General features: G+C 46.1%; 1 protein-coding gene across 1 annotated transcript in view; it reads right to left on the reverse strand.

Annotated features, from left to right (window-relative positions):
• Positions 1-24,361, reverse strand: part of TMEFF2 (transmembrane protein with EGF like and two follistatin like domains 2) — a 253,400-nt gene that overhangs the window by 215,149 nt on the left and 13,890 nt on the right. The window contains exon 3 of the mRNA XM_083571637.1: positions 5,564-5,693. Coding sequence (XP_083427763.1) covers positions 5,564-5,693 — 130 coding nt within the window. The remainder of the gene's footprint in view (positions 1-5,563; positions 5,694-24,361) is intronic.

A 24,361-nucleotide genomic window follows, 5' to 3' on the forward strand; every position in this document is an offset into this window, starting at 1 on the left:
AAATTGTGCTTTTTTTATGCCATTCCTCTGTCAATTAGAGAGATCTATGCTAAATGTTTCATGTGAACTTTCTGTTTGATGCTGGAAAGTTCCTTTTAAGATTCTACAGGTGTTCCTGTTCTAAATCCTCGGTTTACTGCGCCAAGGCTGGCAATGTTACTGTGTTTCCTGACAAATTTTCCATTTTCTTGCGTAAAGTATTTGTGGGATGGGCGCTCTGTTTTTATTTTTCGAACGTAAGCTTTTGAAAGGAAGGAGAACCGAATCTACATTGGCTGTGAGAGTCGCGGGGTACGTTCCACACCAGGGGTCAGCAAACTTTTTCAGCAGGGGAGGCGGCTCACTGTCCCTCAGATCTTGTGGGGGGCCAGACTATTTTTTTGGGGGGGGGATGAACGAATTCCTATGCCCCACAAATAACTCAAAGATGCATTTTAAATAAAAGGACACATTCTACTCATGTAAAAACACGCTGATTCCCAGACTGTCTGCGGGCTGGATTTAGAAGGCGATTGGGCCAGATCCAGCCCCCGGGCCTTAGTTTGCCTACCCATGTTCCACACAACCCGTGGGTGAGATCTCTATCCCTGCTCCCTCACAGACCCCATGCAGACAGGCCCTGACCATCTAAAATCTCCCTGTGCTGCCATGAAACTGGTCTCAGCAACCACACCCGTTTCTGAAGTGATGAGGCAGCAGCATCTACAGCTGGATCTGACCAGGATGTTCTATGTCTGCTTCAAACAACAATACAGGAGCACTAGATCATTTTGCTGCCTGATCCACTGCTGGAAGGTTTTTTTGTTTTTTAAATAGCACAGCATATGCTTGTTCTCGGCATTTATATACCACCCAATTAACCATGTCCTCTGGGCAATTCGCAAATTAAAACCAATAAAATACAAAATACAATCAATGGGCAACTAAAACGCTCATTAAGCAAGCAGCAGAGCTGTGGGAATGCCAGCATAGCGTCATTGTGGATTGCAGTGTCAAGTGAATCAGGCGAAACATTTGGATCTGTAGACATCGTCACCTTTGGACCTTTGGTACGTTTCCACATCAGTAAGCCTGGTCACCAAGGAGGTTTAAATTCCAAAATAATATTCCAAAATGCCAGAGGGGTGCATGCTCTGGTTATCACCCGCTTGGACTACTGCAATGCGCTCTACGTGGGGCTACCTTTGAAGGTGACCTGGAAACTACAACTAATCCAGAATGTGGCAGCTAGACTGGTGACTGGGAGTGGCCGCCAAGACCACATAACACTGGTCTTGAAAGACCTACATTGGCTTCTAGGACATTTCTGAGCACAATTCAAAGTGTTGGTGCTGACCTTGAAAGCCCTAAATGGCCTCGGCCCAGTATACCTGAAGGAGCGTCTCCATCCCCATTGTTCAACCTGGACACTGAGGTCCAGCTCTGAGGGCCTTCTGGTGGTTCCCTCAAAGTGAGAAGCAAAGTTACAGGGAACCAGGCAGAGGGCCTTCTCGGTAATGGCGCTCACCCTGTGGAATGCCCTCCCATCAGATGTCAAAGAAATAAACAACTACGTGATGTTTAGAAGACATCTGAAGGCAGCCCTGTTTAGGGAAGTTTTTAATGACTGGTGTTTTAATGTATTTTTAATCTTTGGTTGGAAGCCGCCCAGAGTGGCTGGGGAAACCCAGTCAGATGGGTGGGATATAAATAATATATTATTATTATTATTATTATTATTATTATTATTATTATTATTATTATTATTATTGTGTTGTTGTTGTTGTTGTTGTTGTTGTTGTTGTTGTTGTTATTATTATTATTATTATTATTATTATTATTATTATTACCAGATCCTGGCAAATTGATACTATAGGATTGGTACAAGAGAAATGACATGTGTAGCTTTGAGTTAGAGCATCTGCCTTTTCTCACGTTCAGTCCTTGACATCTGCAGGTCAGGCTGAGAGATGCTGAAACCCTGGACAGCTGCTGCCATTCAGGGCAGACCTACGGTCTTAGTAGCCGGAGGGGGCATGTGTGTGCGCTGGGGGGGTTGGACCTCCACACCAGCCCCGGCCCTCACGAATGACTGAGCCGTGGCAGTCTGAGCCATTGGCAAGTTGTGGGATGTGAAACACAAGAGCAGTCAAGTACAACATCCCTAGAGTGGACATAAAAGGGGATGTCTGGAACAGCCAATCGAAACTTCCTGTTTCTCCTAGGCTGTGACAGACTTCCTCTGCATGTGACTAGAGTCAGGCGTGAGCTCACCTGCCCAGGTAACAAAAGAACAGGACTGGTCAGCCATCTCTCTCTCTGACCACAATTCATCGAAGAAGCAACGTCTGCTTAGCCTAAGATGCTCTCTTGGCTTGCAGCCAAGAGAGGACAAAGGAGCTGTCTCCTTATGGGATAGTTTCCAGGTGTATATTACTTTTCTAACTTAAGTCAGCCTTCTGGGATATAACTGTGAACAGAATGTGTGAGTAAACTCTTTTTACACTTTTATAGAAGACTGTCTTGTGTCTATCTTTTTATGAGGGACTAAATGAGGAATTGGAACGTGGGTGGTGCTGTGGGTTAAACCACAGAGCCTAGGACTTGCTGATCAGAAGGTCGGCGGTTCGAATCCCCACAACAGGGTATGCTCCCGTTCCTCGTTCCCTGCTCCTGCCAACCTAGCAGTTCGAAAGCACATCAAAGTGCAAGTAGATAAATAGGTACTGCTCTGGCGGGAAGGAAAAGCCGTTTCTGTGCTTTGCTCTGGTTCACCAGAAGCGGCTTAGTCATGCTGGCCACATGACCCGGAAGCTGTACGCCGGCTCCCTCGGCCAATAAAGCAAGATGAGCGCCGCAACCCCAGAGTTAGCCACAACTGGACCTAATGGTCAGGGGTCCCTTTACCTTTAAGCGGGGAATTACCAAAAGGAAAATGTATTTTAGAGGCTTTAGCGAGCCTGAGCAAACGCATCCGCTGTGCAAATTTAAAAAGGGGAATGTTACTCTGCTAAACTGTAGAACTTGTTAACACAGGTTGGAAAGGATATAATCAAACAATATATCCTCTCCTGTATCCCTGAACATTCCCACACAAGTTAGGCGAAGTAAGGGGAGGGAGAAAGAGGCTCGCTGTGGCCCCACAAGGAGGGCAACGCTGTGGACTGTGGCACCCCGTTCGTGAAGGAGGCAGCTGCCAGAACCTCTTGCCTCTCCTTGGTGGGTGGTAGCAGCAGCGCCGTTGCCCCTCACCCTTGCTCTCAGCCAGCCCAGGTGTGGGACATATACAGGCATCCCTTCTCTGGCATTGGCTTGGCTTGCCTCCTCATGGCTCCAGCTTCAATAAGGGAGCCAGGTTACACCCCCTCATGGCCAATCAAAAATTTGCGCCTGGGGCCACGGCTCCCCTGGGCCCCCCCATCCTATACCCCCGGGATAGACAGCCCTGAGCAAGATAGGCCAGCTCCCTGTGTTACTAAAGTCTCTGGGCAAAAGGCAATCAGTTAATATCTATGCTTGGATGCCTAGTCAATAAAAGCACTTGGTTAAGTAGCCCTGTAATTAAACTTGAAAACTACATTATTACTTGGAGAGATATAGTTCAAAAGGAAATTCCAGCTGCAGTTGCATACATGCTTGCCCGGGAGTAAGTCCCATTGAATTCAACAGCGCTTACTTCTGAGTAGCCATGTATCAGACCGCACTGCTACTCTTTAAAAGGAAAGCGCTTGATGCATCTGAACAAAAAGCAGGCAAAGCTGCACAGAGGCAGAGATTCAGTTCGCAAAGGCTCCTCAGTGTCTCTGGCAGTTAGGAAGGGAAACGTAGAGCTTGCAAAGCACAAAATTGGGATTCTACTTGAACGCTGAGAGTCAGAATCCCAATTTATCTACAGTCAGATCTGGTTAATCTAGATCAGTTTGCAAACCTCCATCATCATTTCGATTTTCTTTTTAAATCTTCATTTTAAATGAAGCCGTGATGCTCTTCAAATTGCAATTGCGGCTTGCAATTAAAAACAATACAGAAACCCGGTGTGTGTCTAAACAAAAGATGAGCCCGCAAACAATTTCTTTCTTTCTTTTGCACAATTGCTTGCTTTGCAGATAAGTAAGCCTCAGAAATTGGACTCTCGCTTTTTTTTACCATATTATCGCAAACTGCAAAAGGCAAATGGGGCCTCTTGTGCAACTCTGTCCTCCTTTCTCTGATGACAAACAAGATTATCTTCCCTCGCACACACATTCCTCTGAGCCAAAAGGTCTCTAGGATAAACCCTCCTATTCATTATTTTGCCGCATAAGGAAAGTAAGTATTAACTTTTGTAGCGGGCCTTTCTCGCTCTCTGCGGGGCTCTCTGAAAGGCCACAAAATTGCGAGAGCCATACAAATCTAACACCATGAGACAAGATGGCTATCACACTATAGTGAGGGAGCTTCTGCTCGTGATAACTTCTCACTCCTATCCTTCCTTCCGGCTACTTTAAGAACATTATTTGACCACGTAACACCATCTTGCAAGTCCCCCATTACTTCTCTTATGGTCCCTTTAGGGCAGGGCCTCCCAAACTTGGGTCTCCAGCTATTTTTGGACTACAATTCCCATCATCCCTGACTACTGGTCCTGCTGGCTGGGAATGACATTGGCAGCACTGCAATTTACGTGGGTGGTTCCAGGGCAGCTTGCAAGGCTGGGGCTACCAGCAGAGCCAATCTGCATCTGTGCCCCAGTCCCTTCCAGGTAAACTGAGGCAACACCATTCAATTGCCAAATATATATTGGATGAGAGCTAACATAGCATGAGTGGGTGTCCACTCACACAACTGGGCTTCTCCCCTCCAACCCATCCCCCCCGAAAATCTGCTTTGCAGCAAATTTGCAAGTGGCCAGAGGTCCATTGTTGAAGCAGATTTCCATTGCACAAGCAGGCAGATATCATTGGCTGTTTTCTATTGGGTAGTGCGACTCTCGCTCTTCCTCATTGGTCATGTGTCAGAAGTAGTGGTGAAGCTTCATGCTCCGGCACTGGGGGGCAGAGGGCAGGCGGGGGCGGGGCTGGCATGTGTCCCGGGGGCAGGGTGTGCATCCTGGGGGCGGGGCACCCAGCACAGGTGGGGGGGCAGCCGTGATGGCACCCTGGGGGTCACGCTGCTGGGGACGGGGCACTCCCCCCACACTCCTCTTCCTCCGCCAGTGGTCAGAAGCAGGTCAGAACACCCCGAAAACTTGCAGGCCACACATTCTAGGGTTGCCATATTTTGAAGAGCAAAAAAGAGGACACATTTGCCAACTTCTACTTTTAACATCGCTATGATGACTCTACCCATGAAAAAGGGGACACGTCCTGGGAAAAGAGGACATATGGCAACCCTAAAATGAAAACATCGTTCCCAGGTTCTGAAATGGTTTGCTGCAAGGCGGAAACAACAACAAAACCCCAACTGTAGCTGTCATTACATGTTGTGCCAAGCTTTCAATTACTGGAATGAATCAGGCAGCAATGCAAAACAACTGTTGGCGATGACACACAGCCTATTAGATTTGGCTTAAGATAATATGCCGTACAGAGCCTGCTAGACCTACCAGTGGCACACGATCCTTCTGACGCCACAAGGATTTCGCTTTGCTGCTTGCAGGCAGCCTGTCTCAAGTAGCACTCGTTCTGATAGGTGTCGCCGTTGGAGCCGCACACAGGCACAAAGTCACTGTTACACTGATGAGCAGAAAAAGACAGAATGAAACAAGTTTAGGGTTGTGTTATAACCACCACCACCACCACCATCATCATCTATTACTTATACCCCACCCATCTGGCTGTGTTTCCCTAGTCACTCTGGGTGGCTTCAAACAGGATATTAAAAATGCAATAAAGCATCAAACATTAAAAACTTCCCTAAACAGGGCTGCCTTCAGATGTCTTCTAAAAGTCAGATAGTTGTTTATTTCCTTAACATCTGATGAGAGGGTGTTCCACAGGGAGGGTGCCACTACCGAGAAGGCCCTCTGCCTGGTTCCCTGTAACCTCACTTCTCACAATGAGGGAACCGCCAGAAGGTCCTTGGTGTTGGACCTCAGTGTCCAGGCTGAATGATGGGGGTGGAGACGCTCCTTCAGGTATACTAGGCCGAGGCCGTTTAGACTGAGCTTTAAAGGTCAGCACCAACACTTTGAATTGTGCTTGGAAACGTACTGGGAGCCAATGTAGGTCTTTCAGGACCGGTGTTATATGGTCTCGGAGGCCGCCCCCAGTCACCAGTCTAGCTGCCGCATTCTGGTTTAGTTGTAGTTTCCAGATCACCTTCAAAGATAGCCCCACGTAGAGCACATTGCAGCAGTCCAAGCAGGAGATAACTAGAGCATGCACCACTCTGGTGAGACAGTCTGCTGGCAGGAAGGGTCTCAGCTTGCGTACCAGATGGAGCTGGTAGACAGTTGCACTGGACTTGGAAATGACCTGTGCCTCCATGGACAGCTGTGAGTCCAAAATGACTCCCAGGCTGCATACCTGGTCCTTCAGGGGCACAATTACCCCATTCAGGAAGTCCTCTACGCCAGCCCACCATGTTAATTTAATCTGTGTATCTTGTCCCTCTAATAAGCCCCAAAGTGATTTCTAGGGTTGCCATACATCCGGGGAAACCCAGACAAGTCCTCTTTTGTGGGGCCAACATACCCATCTGGGAGGACTTTTCACATTTTAAAGGAAATGTCTTGGGCGGGTGTTTGTTGGATTCACTTTGCATGCCTCTACCCCTGTCTCACACTGGCAGCGGCTTCGGATGCCCTCTTTTTTTGCTTTTCAAGATATGGCAACCCTAGATTTACAAGCAAGTAAAACTGAGACATCACTTTGCCAACAAAGGTCCGTATAGTTAAAGCCATGGTTTTCCCAGTAGTGATGTAGGGAAGTGAGAGCTGGACCATCAAGAAGGCTGATTGCCGAAGAATTGATGCTTTTGAATTATGGTGCTGGAGGAGACTCTTGAGAGTCCCATGGACTGTAAGAAGATCAAACTTAAGGAAATCAGCCCTGAGTAATCACTGGAAGGACAGATCGTGAGGCTGAGGCTCCAATATTTTGGCCACCTCATGAGAAGAGAAGACTCCCTGGAAAAGACCCTGATGTTGGGAAAGATGGAGGGCACAAGGAGAAGGGGACAACAGAGGACGAGATGGTTGGATTGTGTTCTCGATGCTACCAGCATGAGTTTGACCAAACTGCGGGAGGCAGTGGAAGACAGGAGTGCCTGGCGTGCTCTGGTCCATGGGGTCACGAAGAGTCGGACATGACTAAACGACTAAACAACAACAACAAAACTGCAAGAATAAATTGGCAAAAAGCATATTAGAAACAGATTGAGCAATAGATCATTGATGGCAGTTGGTGCTGCGCTCCCTGGGCTTCAGGCTGCAGGCTGCCATCCGCAAGCCTTCGGAGTGCTCCGAAGGCTTGCGGATAGCTGCCTGAAGCCTGGAGAGCGAGAGGGGTTGTTGCGCACTGACCCCTCTCGCTCTCCAGGCTTCAGCGAAAGCCTGCATTCACTCCATAGGACGCACACACATTTCCCCTTCATTTTTGGAGGGGAAAAAGTGTGTCCTATAGAGCGAAAAATACAGTATATCCTAACAAGAACCCCCCCAAAAATAAAAATGAGGACAAGGTTGGCACTAGGTGAGTCTCCTTGGAAAGAGGATTTCATAAATGGGGACATACTGCAGAGAAGACCTGTTCTGCCATCACCACAAGAGAGCCCAGAGGGTGGCAATATGAGAACGGGTCTTTTCTGCGTTGGCTTTCCATTTGTGAAATGCTCTCCCCAGAGAAAATCACCTGGTGCCTTCATTACATACTTTTAGGCACCAAATGAAAACATTTCTCTTCAACAATGTTATCTGCTGATTAACATTCTATGGCTTTTTAAAATGTATTTGTGAAAGAGGGGTTGTTAGTTTGTTTTATTACATATTTTGTATTATTATTATTTTTGTATTTTTCTGTTGTGAACCATCCTGGAATCTTCGGATGAATAATAAAATTAATAAATCATCATCACAGTTATCAGGTTTTATTAAAACAGACCCAATACAAACTAGAAAAGAGAATAAGGCCTGTCACAATGGTTCCTTATTGCCTGTTTGACCAATTCCAAACTGGAGAGAGACACTGAAGAATGGCTAGGCAGGATCTGCTCCACATGCTGCCACAGGAAAATTACCAACATACATAGCATGGAACACACTTAAAAACTCTTCTCTGGGGCTTATATCTCAGTTTAATTAAACTTGACTTAGAACTGTGGTTTAAGATCCTGGTTTACAAATTGGCATTAATATATAGTTCTCCACTGTGGCTGTAGTGACTAACCGTGTTTTAATTAAACCAGGTTGTAAATACCGAGGAAGAAGGAGGAATGACCACATAATCCCATCTCTTATTTCCAGCTGCTGAACTATAATTTGGCAAGCTGGGAACCATAGCTGTGAACATTATCCTTGTTTTAAAGGGAAATTCCCTTATTCCGAATAGGATTCCTTGCAAGAAAAGGGAAAAGTTGACAGCTATGCTGGGAACGCAGCACCCAAATAAGGCCATTGAGTAGAAATGAGTGGAAAGAGGGTAGATAAAGGACTTAGGAACACAAATTTCCAGGCTGCAAACTGGCAGCCCTATTGAAAAAGGGCCATGTGACCCAAAATTTTGTTGTTGTTGTTTAGTCGTTTAGTCGTGTCCGACTCTTCGTGACCCCATGGACCAGAGCACACCAGGCACTTCTGTCCTCCACTGCCTCTCACAGTTTGGTCAAACTCATGCTGGTAGCTTCGAGAACACTGTCCAACCATCTCGTCCTCTGTCGTCCCCTTCTCCTTGTGCCCTCCATCTTTCCCAACATCAGGGTCTTTTCCAGGGAGTCTTCTCTTCTCATGAGGTGGCCAAAGTATTGGAGCCTCAGCTTCAGGATCTGTCCTTCCAGTGAGCGCACTCAGGGCTGATTTCCTTCAGAATGGATAGATTTGATCTTCTTGCAGTCCACGGGACTCTCAAGAGTCTCCTCCAGCGCCATAATTCAAAAGCATCAATTCTTTGGCAATCAGCCTTCTTTATGGTCCAGCTCTCACTTCCATACATCACTACTGGGAAAACCATAGCTTTAACTATACGGACCTTTGTTGGCAAGGTGATGTCTCTGCTTTTTAAGATGCTGTCTAGGTTTGTCATTGTTTTTCTCCCAAGAAGCAGGCGTCTTTTAATTTCGTGGCTGCTGTCACCATCTGTAGTGATCATGGAGCCCGAGAAAGTAAAATCTCTCACTGCCCCCATTTCTTCTCCTTCTGTTTGCTTAGGGTGAGCAAACCTGTCAATTTTGGTTTCTCTTGGTTTCTCATTTTTGGAATCTTTAATTCAGCTCTCCAGATTTCCACATCAGTTTGTAAGTGTGTTCTATTGAATCCTCGTGGAAATTCAACAGCCCTGTAGTGCAAATTACTCCTACTAAACACTTTCTTGTATGCAATTTAGCACAACAGACACATTTTTTATTTTATTATTTGCAGAGCAGTTTCCCCAAATATAATGCATTTTTCTATGTTAGTTCCACCAATCTACCCTAGTGTATACATAGCAAAATTCAGAGAAGTGCAAATTTGAAAGGGTGGCTGTGTTTAAGCTCACATACAGTTTCAGAAAGTGGGAAGTGGGTAGGTTCAGCTTTAAATGTGAACTTCTTCCCCCACCCCAAACCCAAACATACTGTAGGGAAGGATATAGAAATAGCAAGTGATTGCAACAATTGTGTGTGCGATTGGGGACTTCCTAAAAATATGTTACTAGGGTTGCCATACAGTGGTACCTCGGATTAAGAACTAAATTCGTTCCAGAGGTCTGTTCTTAACATGAAACTGTTCTTAACCTGAGGTACCACTTTAGCTAATGGGGCCTCCCACTGCCGCCGCCGTGCGATTTCTGTTCTCATCCTGAGGTAAAGTTCTTAACCTGAGGTACTATTTCTGGGTTAGCAGAGTCTGTAACCTGAAGCGTCTGTAACCTGAGGCACCACTGTATTTCAAACAGTGAAAATCTGGACAGAAAACTTATTGAGCATTTTGGGGGGTGGGGGGAGGGCAAAGCTGTTGAGCTTTTTTAGCAAAATCATGAAAAAAAATGCCGGTTTTGAGCTATTTTTATTGGAAATAGGTTTTTCCCGGACATTTGACCAATTTCTGCCAGGACACTACTGCCAACTGCAGCATTCTGGGAAATTCTGGATGTCTGGCAACCCTGATTTTCCCCTTATATGCAGCATTGTAACTCAGTGCAGCTGACTTGACCCTGTTTCTTAGCTTCCACACAGAGCCAAATGTATTAAGTCCATTGTTATTCCTATCATAGCAAAGCCACGTGGATCTGAACAGAGCACCTGCAGTCAATGATTAATCCACATTGTATCAGCCCACCTGAAATTCCAGCTAAGCCATAGTTCCACTGTAATCTATCAGTCTTCTCTTCCTCTGTCAGAAGAAAAGGACAGCTTCGCCCCCCACCCACTTCCACCCCTTGTTCACTTTAATAAAAATAATTCCATTTTGTAATGAAAATTAAGCAACCTACAGGGTGCAGTTATCACAAGATAATCACACTCGGCGGCATTAGAGATACTTGGCTGTGCCCCGTACCTGATAATTATGCCAGGGATGTGATTATCTCATGATTACTGTACTCCTGATATGCCTCATTGTTTAATTAGAACAAATGTAATGATCAAGATTATTATTTACAAATGATCACCTCTGCTTAAAAACCAGTAAAAAAAAAAGTCACACTGCCAATTAGCTCTTCTGTCTTGAAATATCTCACGATATGCTAATGCACATGACACACCAGAGGAAATGGAGATCTATAAAGATGACAAACTTCAAAATATGTCTCAGCTATGGACAGTTGTTTCGCGTTGATTAACATGTTGGGTGAGACACAAAGGTTTATCTTGATCGGACATTACGCACAGACACGAGGCCAGGGAAATGATGATTACTTGGCCAAACTGAAATGTCACTTTGCCCAAGAGAGGAAACATCTCCCACTTGCCAAAATGTTAATCAGACTCACCAGCGCTTCTTTGATTTTTACAATCACGCCTCCAATATTCTTTTCTCCAAACAGACCAAGTCCTTCCATGGAGACTGAAGGCTGTTTCTGCTGAGCCAGTGGTTTTCAGAAAGAGTCTATGTTGATGTGTCTGCTTAAATACCCCTGATCTAATGTGATGGCCTCCAGCTGTTGTTGGATTCCAATTTCCATCAGCCCAAACCAGGATCCAGGATTATGGGAGTTGTGGATGGCCACAGATGTCCCATCCTTGCTTTAGAATGACCTTTGTGACCTAGTGGGGTGTAGTGGTTTGAGCCAGAACTGGGAAGACCCAAGTTCAAATCCCTATGTAGATATAGGGCTTTGCTGGGTGACCTTGGGCCAAACTCTCAGCTTAACCTACTTTACAGAATTGTTGTGAGGATAAAATTAGTAGCGGGGGAGAACACAGTGTGGTACCTATTTATCTACTTGCACTGGCGTGCTTTCAAACTGCTAGGTTGGCAGGAGCTGGGACAGAGCAACGGGAGCTCATCCCGTCATGGGGATTTGAACCACCAACCTTCTGTCGGCAAGCCCAAGAGGCTCAGTGGTTTAGACCACAGCGCCACCCGTGTCCCACTGGGCCAATCTCTCAGCTTAACCTATTTTATAGAGTTGTTGCGAGGATAAAATTGGGAGCAGGGGAGAACACAGTTCGTAGCCTAGAGTTGCCTCTAGGAAATGAGGGATCTATAAATGTAACAAACCAATATGCTTTAATGCCAACCACTGAAACACTGCAAAGAATGTTATAGAGAGAATGCTCAGTTCATGTGCGGCCATAGTTGGGCATCACTACTGCTATGTGTGAACACGAGATCTTTCTGGGAAGGTTGGTAGCTCTTACCAAGTTTTCTCATTAAGGAGCCCCTAAGCTGCTTCCAAGAGACCCTCCCCTCCTCCAGGGCTCCAAAAACACTTTGAATAGTCATCTTCCATCCATCCATCCATCCACCCAGAAGATTTAAGGGGGCCTGTTGGTTTTCAAATTGCCTGCATGATGAATGCATTGCAAAGCTGAAGTATATCTAAAAGGAGAAGTGCCAGACTTCATACAAAGCAGGCGGGGTGGCGGGTGGGGGATTCTAACAGAGCTGGAGGGCAAATTGGCAGAATCTGTCAATGCAATTAACGTAGCCTGTAGGGATTTGATGCCTTCAAAAGCAAAGGATCAAAATCTCAGTTGTCCCCTGGATATAAGGAGAAAGCAGCACAGACTATCAAGAACATGCAACTGTGCATATGCAGAAGGCCGCAGGCCGATTGTTGCCTGCCACAGGCAACCTAATGCAAATTCTGCAAGAACATCTAACAAGGCAGGTGGATACCCCAAACACTCTTGTTCGAAATGCAAAGTGGCACAGGGCTTGCAGAGTGTTGTGAGTGCACCCCTCAAAGTAGGGCAGCGTCGGCCGGCTGGGCTCCCCACCCAGGAATTGCAAGCCAGAAACTCTGGAGGACACTAGGTTGGTGAAGCCTGCTCTATGTCTATGAACTTGTCCTCCCCCTGGAGAAGAGCAACACCTGCCAGACATGTCCTTATGTGGTAGGATGCAGAATGGGAGCCAGATGTACAGCCAGCAGGGAGACCCAACACGTAAGTAGCAACAGGCCAGCATCAGCTGTACCAGAAGAATATGTTGGCGTTAGCAGGGGGACACCTTTGCCTTCCTTCATGAAGCATCCACATATTGGGGATCTTTAAGGGTGGTCCCAAATGCGCTCCATTATTTGCCACCCAATTGGACAGTGTCGAAAATTAGGAAACCTTTTCAGCAATTTTCAGAAGGGCGGAAGGAAAACAGGGGGCCACTTCCTGGGGAAGGTGCAACAGGTTAAGACAATGCCATTCCCATGGGAATTGTGGGAAATAAAAATGTCAGCCACCAGCTGGCGGCTGTCAAGGCAACGTCTGCCACCATGAAAGGGCCCACCATGGCAAAAAGGCATTTGCCCCCCTTTTTCATCTACTCCTTCCCCTGGAAAACCAAGCTGAAAGGAAGCTTTCTGCTTAGCACTAAAAATGGTGCATAGAGGGGGAATCGTAAATCAGTCTTCAGCTTGCACTGGCCTTGTAGATTAGAGCTAAATTATACATCACAATGAGTTCTTTCTCAGTTTTGGGGAAACTATATATTCAGCCAAGAGGAAGAATGTTAATATGTTGGCGCTTCTTTTGTGGGCAACATTCAAACAACAACATATTAACATTCTTCCCCCTGGCTGAATATATAGTTTCCCCAAAACTGAGAAAGGGAGACATCAGTGCCACTTGGAGTTTGTATTCCAGACACCAAAGTGTCATGGGACAGAAGTTGATCAGATCTCTGACATTTTGTAGCCTTGGGGAATATCACCCTTCTGTTTGAGGACTAAAAGTTTATGCTGAGTTTTGGCAGGCCAGTATTGTGATGCAGCTAGCATGACTTTTTAAAAAAGTCATTGCATTTCTAGAAAGTGAGGCAATCCTATCTGTCATTCTCCATTCAGACACACATCCCAGCCTTTTTATTATTATTATTTTTACTTTCCACATTCCTGAAGGTGAAATGTTTGTTGCTCTAAAAGGCCTAATACTATATTGGCACACAAACACACACATGCAGTTATTAGTTCTGTAAATCTGGTTGCATCACTGTAACAAGGAATCCACGTGGGCACAGACGGTTTGGATTCACATAGATTACAAACTTTATTGGCCCATCAATAGTGACAGGTAAGCTCTCCCACACCGCAGCCTAAATTGAATTGGCTTGGAAACAAGATGTGCTCTTTTACTCCAAAATCAGAAATAGCTTGGCTTGTTTTCTAAGTCCCTAACTCCAGTTCCCCCCACCTTGGAAGCCAGTGGGCTTTCTGTGGGCATCTGGTTGGCTACTGTGAAAAGAAAATGCTGGGCTTTTAGGTTCTAATAATAATAATAGTAATAATAGTAATAATAATAATAATAATAATAATAATAATAATAATAATAATAATATAATTTATTATTTATACCCCGCCCATCTGGCTGGGTTTCCCCAGCCACTCCGGGTGGCTTCCAACGGGATATTAAAAACACAATAAAAGATCAAACATTTAAAAACTTCCCTAAACAGGGCTGCCTTCAGATGTCTTCTAAAAGTCTGGTAGTTGTTATTCTCTTTGACATCTGGTGGGAGGGCATTTCACAGGGCGGGTGCCACTACCAAGAAGGCCCTCTGCCTGGTTCCCTGTAACTTGGCTTCTCACAGCGAGGGAACCGCCAGAAGGCCCTCGGCACTGGACCTCAGTGTCCGGGCAGAACGTTGAGGGTGGAGACACTCCTTCAGGTATACAGGACCGAGGCCATTTAGGGCTTTAAAGGTCAGTACCAACACTTTGAATTGTGCTCGGAAATGTACTGGGAGCCACCCCAACCCACTCACTAACCTCCTGCCGATACCCTTCCTGCCCGCCCCAATACTCCAACCCTCCAAGCCCACTTCCCCGTTAATAATACCTATCTGATGACATGGCAAGAGCAGCAGAGGGGCTGCATTTCACAATCCCCCTTTGATAAGGTGGAACTCCCAAGAGTTGCTGGGGCCATCATTCCTGTAATCAGCCCACCACAGAGGGAAAGGAACCACAGATCCAATCTCCTTCCATCCATCTTCTCACCGCTGCTGCGCCCCCTGCATTTAGAGAAATGCAGAAAGGGTGTGTGCAGACCCTCCAAGTCTCCCTATTTTTCAGGGACAGAAGCTGTTCTGGTTTCTGATTTGGTCCTGAAATGCCCCACTTTTCCTTAGGATGTGCCTATTTTCATCGGAGAAACATTGAAGGGTATGGAGTTATGCAACCCCCGAGCTAAGGTGATAAATAACTATACAACCTTTAGAATACGGGTAGGCAAACAAAGGCCTGGGGGCGGGATCCGGCCCAATCGCCTTCTAAATCCAGCCCACGGACGGTCTGGGAATCAGCGTGTTTTTACATGAGTAGAATGTGTCCTTTTATTGAAAATGCATCTCTGGGTTATTTGTGGGGCACTGGAATTCGTTCATTCCCCCCCTCCAAAAAAAATATAGTCTGGCCCCCCACAAGGTCTGAGGGACAGTGGACTGGCCCCCTGCTGAAAAAGTTTGCTGACCCCTGCTATAGAAGACATCTGAAGGCAGCCCTGCACTGGGAAGTTTTTTAATGTTTAATGTTTTTATATATGTTGGAAGCCACCCAGAGTGGCGGAATATAAATAATTTTTTTTAATGGAGTATAGGTAAAGGGACCCCTGACCATTAGGTCCAGTCATGGCTGACTCTGAGGTTGCGGCGCTCATCTCGCTTTATTGGCCGAGGGAGCCAGTGAACAGCTTCCGGGTCATGTGGCCAGCATGACTAAGTCGCTTCTGGCGAACCACAGCAGTGCATGGAAATGCCGTTTACCTTCCCGCCGGAGCGGTACCTATTTATCTACTTGCACTTTGACGTGCTTTCGAACTGCTAGGTTGGCAGGAGCAGGGACCAAGCAACGGGAGCTCACCCCATCGCGGGGATTTGAACTGCCGACCTTCTGATCGGCAAGTCCTAGGCTCTGTGGTTTAACCCACAGCGCCACCCGCGTCCCTTTTAATGGAACAGGATATCCCTATTTTCATCAGAGAAATGTTGGTGGGTATGTGGGTGATGGATTTCAAAGTTAACTGGGAAGGGGAATGGGGAATGAGTTGGGGAAACAGAATTATTTTCGAGCTTGGAATTCAACCAGCAATATTTTTATTTCTGGAGGGGCTGCTCATCGTGCTTGATGAATTTTGCAAGGAACTGGAGCCTGAGTTCTCCAAGCTTTATGGTAACTACCCATTGTACAGTGCAACATTTGTATGCTCCAAGCCGCCTTGCAGAAGAAACTTCACACGTGAATCTGTCTCATGACAGCTCCCATTCTTCTTTGCAGTCACATGCATCACATATGACATAGACTCACTCGGAGAGCCCAGGGCTTCTTGGATCATTATATAGCACAAGGTTCATATACTCCAGTGATACTTAATATGGGAATATCACATGTGCCAGAACTATGCAGCTTCCGCAGATCCTTTCAGTCATTGTGTATTGCAAATGAGCAAGCAAGCCAATGCAAACCACTGACCCAAGAGGAAATATTTCACTTAAGCCATGATACAAGAGACCTGAGCAATGCTAATGAAGGCCAAACCAGATGCATACAGTTTGGATGTAAAGTGGGGGTAGGGGGGGGAGGTTTGGCAACTAAATGAATTGTGTAAAACCTGCCCCTTACTCCTGTCACACTCCCCATACTCCTCTGTCTACTTATTTGTTGATCTCATCCTGGCTCAGAAACCAAAGACAAGTCAGCTGGAGGGTGAGAGGAAAGGAAGCCATCAAACAGAGAAATGCAGATAGAGAAAAGGGAAAAGGGGGAGGCTTTTGATCTTACCTGAGAGTGCTTCATGTCAGGATAAATGTAGACCCAACTGACGTGTTTAGTCAGAGAAAAGCCATTGTTGACATTTGTTAAAGATTGGAAACCTCCCATAGACTTTTTGTGTGAAAAAGAAATCATGATATCTGGATTGGAGATAATGTTTGTTTATGGAAAGTGGCTTTGTTGGGTGTTATATTGGATTGGGGGACGCGGGTGGCGCTGTGGGGTTAAACCACAGAGCCTAGGACTTGCCGATCAGAAGGTCGGTGGTTCGAATCCCCGCAACGGGGTGAGCTCCCATTGTTCGGTCCCTGCTCCTGCCAACCTAGCAGTTTGAAAGCACGTCAAAGTGCAAGTATATAAAGAGGTACCGCTCCAGCGGGAAGGTAAACGGCGTTTCCGTGCGCTGCTCTGGTTCGCCAGAAACGGCTTAGTCATGCTGGCCACATGACCCAGAATCTGTACACTGGCTCATTGGGCCAATAAAGCGAGATGAGCGCCTCAACCCCAGAGTCGGCCACGACTGGACCTAATGGTCAGGGGGCCCTTTACCTTTATATTGGATTGGATGAAGTGTGTGTGTGTGTGTGTGTGTAGACAGATGAAGAATCAGAAGTTCTTTACTTACTGAAAATTATTTTTCTGCTTTTCTATTTTAACCTCTTTTTCTGCTCTTTTTTATCCTTTAACTTTCTCTACAGTCGTACCTTGGAAGTCTAACAGCTTAGTTCCCGAATGTTTTGGCTCCCAAAAGTCAGAAGTGAGTGTTCCGGTTTGAGAACTATTTTTGGAAGCTGAATGTCTGACGGGGCTTCCACGGCATCCAATCAGAAGCTACACTTTGGTTTTCAAACGTTTTGGAAGTTGAATGGACTTCCGGAACTGATTCCATTTGACTTCCATGGTACAACTGTGTTTCTCCCCCCTCCCCCCTCCCCGTTTTGTGTTTTTATTGTATTTAGATAAAAGTCTTGGTTTTGTTTTGTTTAAAAAAAGGTTTTTATTTTAAAGTTTTGTATTTTTCTCTATAAACCTTAATAAAATTTATTTTTAAAAGTAGACTGTCCCACCCAAGTATACTCAAACTAGTGAGCACCTGATTAGCAAACCACTGTGGTGGAGATGGAGGATGCTTTCTGCTGGAGGACCATATTATCTTCTGAGCAGCCATCTGAGTAACTGCACATCAGTGATGGGCAGAGTCAGAGGTAAAAGTGTGCAGAGCAACAATGACACATTTTTCCTTTCTACAGGAGAGTAACTTGTACACACGCCTGCATGCTGCCTCTGTCCTCCATCATGGCAAGGGAAACATTATCAAGGAATAACTGTGGAGAAGGCTACCAAAAAAAAGCCAGTGAGGAGTGTGGCCTAAGAAGAGGAGGTGTGGCAAGGGAGGCGTGTGGTCTGGAGAGAGTTCTGGGGGCCAAACAGAGACACCTGGGGCACTGTATTTGGCCCTTAGGTCTGTTCTACGATTTGGCCATCATAAAAACAGCCCCCAAAGGAAGTAGGGGGTGATAAGCCCAGATAGGGCATTTTCAGTGGTGGGCCCCACCATTGGAATTCTGTTGTTTATTTTAAATATATAGATATTATTTGATGCCTGTTTTCAAAGGAGAACTCAAAGCATCTCACAGCCATCAGGTATCAGACAAAATAGAAATACAAACACAAACCGCAAAACACATTAAGCCACCACTGCAATAAAACGACAATTAACCCAGGAAACGGAGTCTAGCAAACAGCAAAAACCGAACTCCATAAAGCCAAAAACAACATGAGGAGAGACAGAAACAGCATTAACAGAATTACTCTGCTGAAGAGCTTCTTAAATAAGCTGGTTTTAAGGAGGTACCTATTGCATTGGGGATCAGTAGATCGCAGTGGATCCAACTTGCAAGTTGCTGTGGGCCCAGTGAAAGAGACTGTGAGCAATGATGGGTGGTCAGAGAGAGAAGAGGGAGAAGACTGGGAGGAGGAGGTATTGGAAGCTGAAGTGGTAACAGGGCTTAGTGAGCAGGAAGAGGCTGTTGCAGAGAGAAGTTCAAAATCAGAAACAGAAGAGGAGGGAGGCCAAGAGGCAGATATGAGTCAGGCTTTTGAAGAAGCAAGGGTGTCTCCTCCTCCTGCTGCGACCAGCTCCCCTCCTTCCAGTCTACTATGACCAAGAGAGGGCTGAAGTGAGAGGAGCACAGGTAGGCACGCCAACATAGTCCCAGATTGCTTGGGAAAAACCCAGGAGAGGAAGAGACTTAGGCAGCAGTGGGAAGACGAGGACCTTGAACTCATACAACTGCCTCATAGGGCCAAGGCCTACTGAAGAGTTGCAGTGCTCATTAGGCCTGACACTCCTGAGTAGATTTTGTTTCTCCTAATAAAGAGTTAACTTTTCTGACAACCTGTAAACTAGCTAAAATTTAAGAACCAGCTCTAACCTGTGTTGGAAATTTAAAGAAGTAGAAGGAACTATGTATCATATGTGGTGGAATTGCAAAAGGATAAAGGAATTTTGGGAAATGATCTACAATGAGCTAAAAAAATGTTTAAACTAACCTTTGCAAAAAAAAAACAAACCAAAAAAAAACCCAGAAGCCTTTCTCCTGGGGATTATAGGTGTGGAGATACCAAAAGATTTAAGGAGATTATTTATGTATGCAACCACAGCTGCAAGAATGCTGGTAGCCCAATGTTGGAAAGGAGAGAACATACTGACAAAAGTGGAATGGCAGACAAAATTATTTGAGTAGGCTGAGATTGTAAGATTGACAGTGAAATTTAGGAATCAAGGTCAAAAATTTAACTGAGAATGGGATAAATACAGACAGTACTTAAAAGATCACTGTAAACATGTAAAATCCTTGGCAGACTTTGAATGACTACTGCAATGTGAGATAATTCTTGGAAGTATTGGATAATTTCAAAATATATGCTGTTTAATATGCAGTTGATATAGAAATGTAGAGAACCCAGGTTGGGGAGGAAGGAAGTCTCAATATGGGAATAACTTTACCTTGTTCCCAACTTTTTTTTTTTTTACTTCTTTTATTTACACTACTGATGGAGAGTTACAACTGTGATTCATTATAAAATCAATAAAGATTAAATAATAATAATAATAATAACCTTCACTGACTCTGTGTGATTTATTGCTTGCTCACTCCTGACAGTTCTTGATTGAAGCAGAAAAGTGTTGTTGATGGAAGCAGAGAAAGGACTAAGCCATGGGTAGGCAAACTAAGGCCCGGGGGTCGAATCCGGCCCAATCACCTTTTAAATCTGGCCTGCGGACAGTCTGGGAATCAGCGTGTTTTTACATGAGTAGAATGTGTGCTTTTATTTAAAATGCATCTCTGGGTTATTTGTGAGGCCTTCCTGGTGTTTTTACATGAGTAGAATGTGTGCTTTTATTTAAAATGCATCTCTGGGTTATTTGTGGGGCCTGGCTGGTGTTTTTACATGAGTAAAAGGTGTGCTTTTATTTAAAATGCATCTGTGGGTTATTTGTGGGGCATAGGAATTCGTTCCTTTTTTTCCTTCAAAATATAATCCGGCCCCCCACAAGGTCTGAGGGACAGTGGACTGGCCCCCTGCTGAAAAAGTTTGCTGACCCCTGGTCACTAAGCACACACACCCTTTTCTGCGTCCCCACTCAAAATAATCCTCTCCCAGAGTGGCTTTCCCTGCCCTGCGTGAGTCTGTGTGCATACATTTTAAAGCAGAGGTGTTATTTTGATAGACTATAACTCCCAGCAGGACACGGGTGGTGCTGTGGGTTAAACCACAGAGCCTAGGACTTGCCAGTCAGAAAGTTGGCGGTTCGAATCCCTGCGACGGGGTGAGCTCCCGTTGCACGGTCCCTGCTCCTGCCAACCTAGCAGTTCAAAAGCACGTCAAAGTGCAAGTAGATAAATAGGTACTGCTCCAGCGGGAAGGTAAACGGCGTTTCCATGCACTGCTCTGGTTCGCCAGAAGCGGCTTAGTCATGCTGGCCACATGACCCAGAAGCTGTACGCTGGCTCCCTCGGCCAATAAAGCGAGATGAGCACCGCAACCCCAGAGTCGGCCACGACTGGACCTAATGGTCAGGGGTCCCTTTACCTATAACTCCCAGCAGCATCTGTAAGGCCAAAGGTTTTCCATCCTTCCTTTAAAGGTTTTCAGGGTTCTGCAACCCTGAGTTTAGCTATAACAATCTCCCCCTCAACAGCTGCTTTTAAGTTACGAAGCAATCCTGCTTTATTTTCCTCCCCTTTTAGAACCAATAAGCAACCTACAGATGGTACGGAGATCTAAAAGGAAGGGAAGACTCCTAAGAATGAATGCCCTAATGAGCACATCAGACTGTTCTCTAGCAGAAGACAGAATTAGCATCTGTTCTTGTGGAAGCAGACGCATAATGGGTGCTCTGCAGAGTAATACTGTTCCCTTACCGTACGGACTCGGTAGGTGCCTGGTGGTCTATCTGCCTGCAGAATTATCAAGCAGCAAAAAATGAGTTTCTTGGGACGAAGGCCTTGCCTGGAAGGGATCAGAACTCATTTGAGCGACGCCAAGCAACCTGATCTGCATTTGCCTTTTGAGTACATAGGATCTACTTATTTATGTAACCTGCTACTTCTGTTGGCAGAGGCCCTATTTTGTATACAGTGGTACCTTGGGTTACAGATGCTTCAGGTTACAGATGCTTCAGGTTACAGACTCTGCTAACACAGAAATAGTACCTCGGGTTAAGAACTTTGCTTCAGGATAAGAACAGAAATTGGGCAGCGGCGGCACAGCGGTAGTGGGAGGCCCCATTAGCTAAAGTGGTGCTTCAGGTTAAGACCAGTTTCAGATTAAGAATGGACCTCCAGAACGAATTAAGTTCGTTCCACTGTACAGGGACGTGGGTGGCGCTGTCGGGACGTGGGTGGTGCTGTGGGTTAAACCACAGAGCCTAGGACTTGTTGATCAGAAGGTCAGCGGTTCGAATCCCCGCAATGAGGTGAGCTCCCGTTGTTTGGTCCCTGCTCCTGCCAACCTAGCAGTTTAAAAGCACGTCAAAATGCAAGTAGATAAATAGGTACCACTCTGGCGGGAAGGCAAACGGCGTTTCCGTGCGCTGCTCTGGTTCGCCAGAAGCAGCTTAGTCATGCTGGCCACATGACCCGGAAGCTGTACACCGGCTCCCTCGGCCAATAAAGCGAGATGAGTGCTGCAACCCCAGAGTCGGTCACGACTGGACTTAATGGTCAGGGGTCCCTTTACCTTTACCTTTACCACTGTACAATGATCAGGAAAGAAAGTACTTGAAGTAGCGGAAACGGCAATGGAGCGCCAAGTGTTGCCTGTCCTTTCCTACTATAGTAAAAGTCTCCATTCTATATGCAAGTATTTACAGTGTAATGCTTCTGCAAAGCTACTCAGAAGTTAGCTTCTGCCTGAGTTCAATGAGACCTGCCCCGAGATATGTACAATTGCACTATCCATCCTTGGGGGACTCCATTCTCTGATGCTGTCCCTTGAAATTTTCCATAGGGGAACAGTTAGGGCATGATGTGGGGGACTGAGGTTTGTGCATAATGTCCTGATGTCCTGACGTCATGAGCAAGCATTGTGCCTCCCTAAACTGGGCAGAATCTTCCCGGGCTTTGGGAAGAAGGTGCCAGGGCTCTGACAGGATGTTGGAGCCCTTCTGCCTCCAGGTGGGCTTGGGAAAGGTGGCAGGAGGGCTCATGGACCCGTTGGAGCCTCACACCTACCTCCCTAAGGTGGGCAGAAGCTTCCTGGGCTTTGGGAAGGAGGTGCCAGGGCATCCCTAGCTAGCAGGACCAGTGGCCATGGCTGATGAGAACTGTAGTCCAAAAACAGCTGGAGATCCAAGTTTGGGAAACACTGATTTAAAGGCAAACCTACCACATTTGAACTTTCCAAAATGGAAACACACCCATTCTTTGAAGTTTGCACCTCTTCAGCCAAGTAATGTTTACAAAATAATATAAATAAATAAATAAATAAGGCAGGGTAAAGTACAGGTAGTTGTTGTTGTTGTTGTTATTATTATTATTATTATTGTTATTGTTATTACAAAGCAATTTCCTCGTATATGGTGCATTTTGGATTAGAAAATAGCATCCCAAAAATGCACCATATGTAGGGGAAATGCTTTGCAAAAATGTATGTATTAAGAGAAATTCACACTAAAATGATGCATTTTCATAAGAAGCTGAAAAAAAATACTGTAAACTGACATGGAAATGTGAAGAACTGAATTTATGACTGAAAACGTGAGAAACTAAAATTGACAGATTCTCCCATCCCTAACTTATACAGTACTGGTTTCTCCAACAATTATCAGGGTGAGGTCTTTCCTTTTCACTTTGTGGTAGCAAAACCAGCAAACGTTTCTGTAGCACATGGAGATGATCACATGTGACCATCGTCACCAACATTGAACTCTCATAATAAGCTCTCATGAACCACTTTGTCATCTGAGCAAGGGGGGGGGGAATGCCCTGAACTGCTCCCAGCAGCGGCAAAAACCAGCCGTTGAAGCTTTTTGCAGCCCAGAGATAAACATTGCAGCTTGCTAATGTATGCAGCATAACTACTGCCAAAGGCCCAGGAACGAGGGGTGACTGTATACTTAAGTAACTCTAAATACTGTATACTTAGTAGCTCTAAAATGAGCAGTTTATGTTGGCGGATAAAACAATGTGATGCAATCTAGGATACTGAGAAGCTGGAACATTTGCAGAGGAGGGCAACCAAGATGATCAAGGGTCTGGAAACCAAGCCTTATGAGGAACGGTTGAAGGAACTGGGTATGTTCAAGCCTGGAAAAGAGGAGACTGAGAGGAGCTATGATAGCCATCTTCAAATATCTCAAGGCCTGTCACATGTAAGATAGGGCAAGCTTGTTTTCTCCTGCTCAGGTGGATAGGACCAAGCCCAATAGCTTCAAGTTACAAGAAAGGAGATTCGCACTGAACATCAGGAAGAACTTTTTGATGGTAAGAGTGGGAAAGTCTCCCTTGGTAGGTTGTGGACTCTCCTTCCTTGGAGGTTTTTAAACAGAGGCTGGATGGTCATCTGTCATGAATTGAGATTGAGATTGAGTTGAGATTCCTGCATAGCAGGGTGTGCTGGTCCCATTGGTTTCCGTGAGGCGAGGTCTGAGTCCAGTCCGAAGTCGAGGGAGCAGTATTGAGGCTGTCCGTCAAAGCTGAAGCTGGGTCCAAGGCAGGGAGTCGGGTGAGGTCAGGCGATCCGGCAGGACAGGGTGCAGGCAGGAACTGGCTACCAACAACCTTGCTCCCGCAACCTGGGACTGGGCTGGCTGGCTTTTATCTGCCCCGAGGCATAGGGCGGCCCCGGTCCACAGGTGACTCGCCTCTCCTGGCCTGGAGGCGAGCACTCCTCCTGCGGGAACTTAGTTCCCTCCGCCTCTCTGCCCTGTGCCTCTGCAGCTCAGGAGAGCCTGGAGGGTTACTGGATCCAGAAGCAACCTCAGCTTCCTCTGACGGGGCTGAGGGTGGAGCACCTGCAGGCAATGGGTCCTCCATCACCTCAGGAGCCAGAGCAGACTCAGCTGGTGCCTGCACCTGAGGATCCAGCACAAGTGAGGACCCTTCAGGCTCAAGCCCCAGCCCCGGCTAAGCTGGTTCTGGAGGCGGGGACTCCTGTGCAGGCTGGGATTCCTTAGCCTCAGCCTCCAAGACCAAATCCCAGGCCATCACACCGGGGTTGGACCAGGTGACCTTCAGGGTCCCTTCCAAGTCTACAATTCTATGATTCTCCTCCCCATCACATCACGGCAAGAGAAAACAGGTCAGTGTGGGAAAGGGTGGGGTATGTTGGTG

Source organism: Podarcis filfolensis (assembly GCF_964270895.1).
Source record: "Podarcis filfolensis genome assembly, chromosome: 1".
In the NCBI taxonomy this organism is placed as follows: domain Eukaryota; kingdom Metazoa; phylum Chordata; class Lepidosauria; order Squamata; family Lacertidae; genus Podarcis; species Podarcis filfolensis.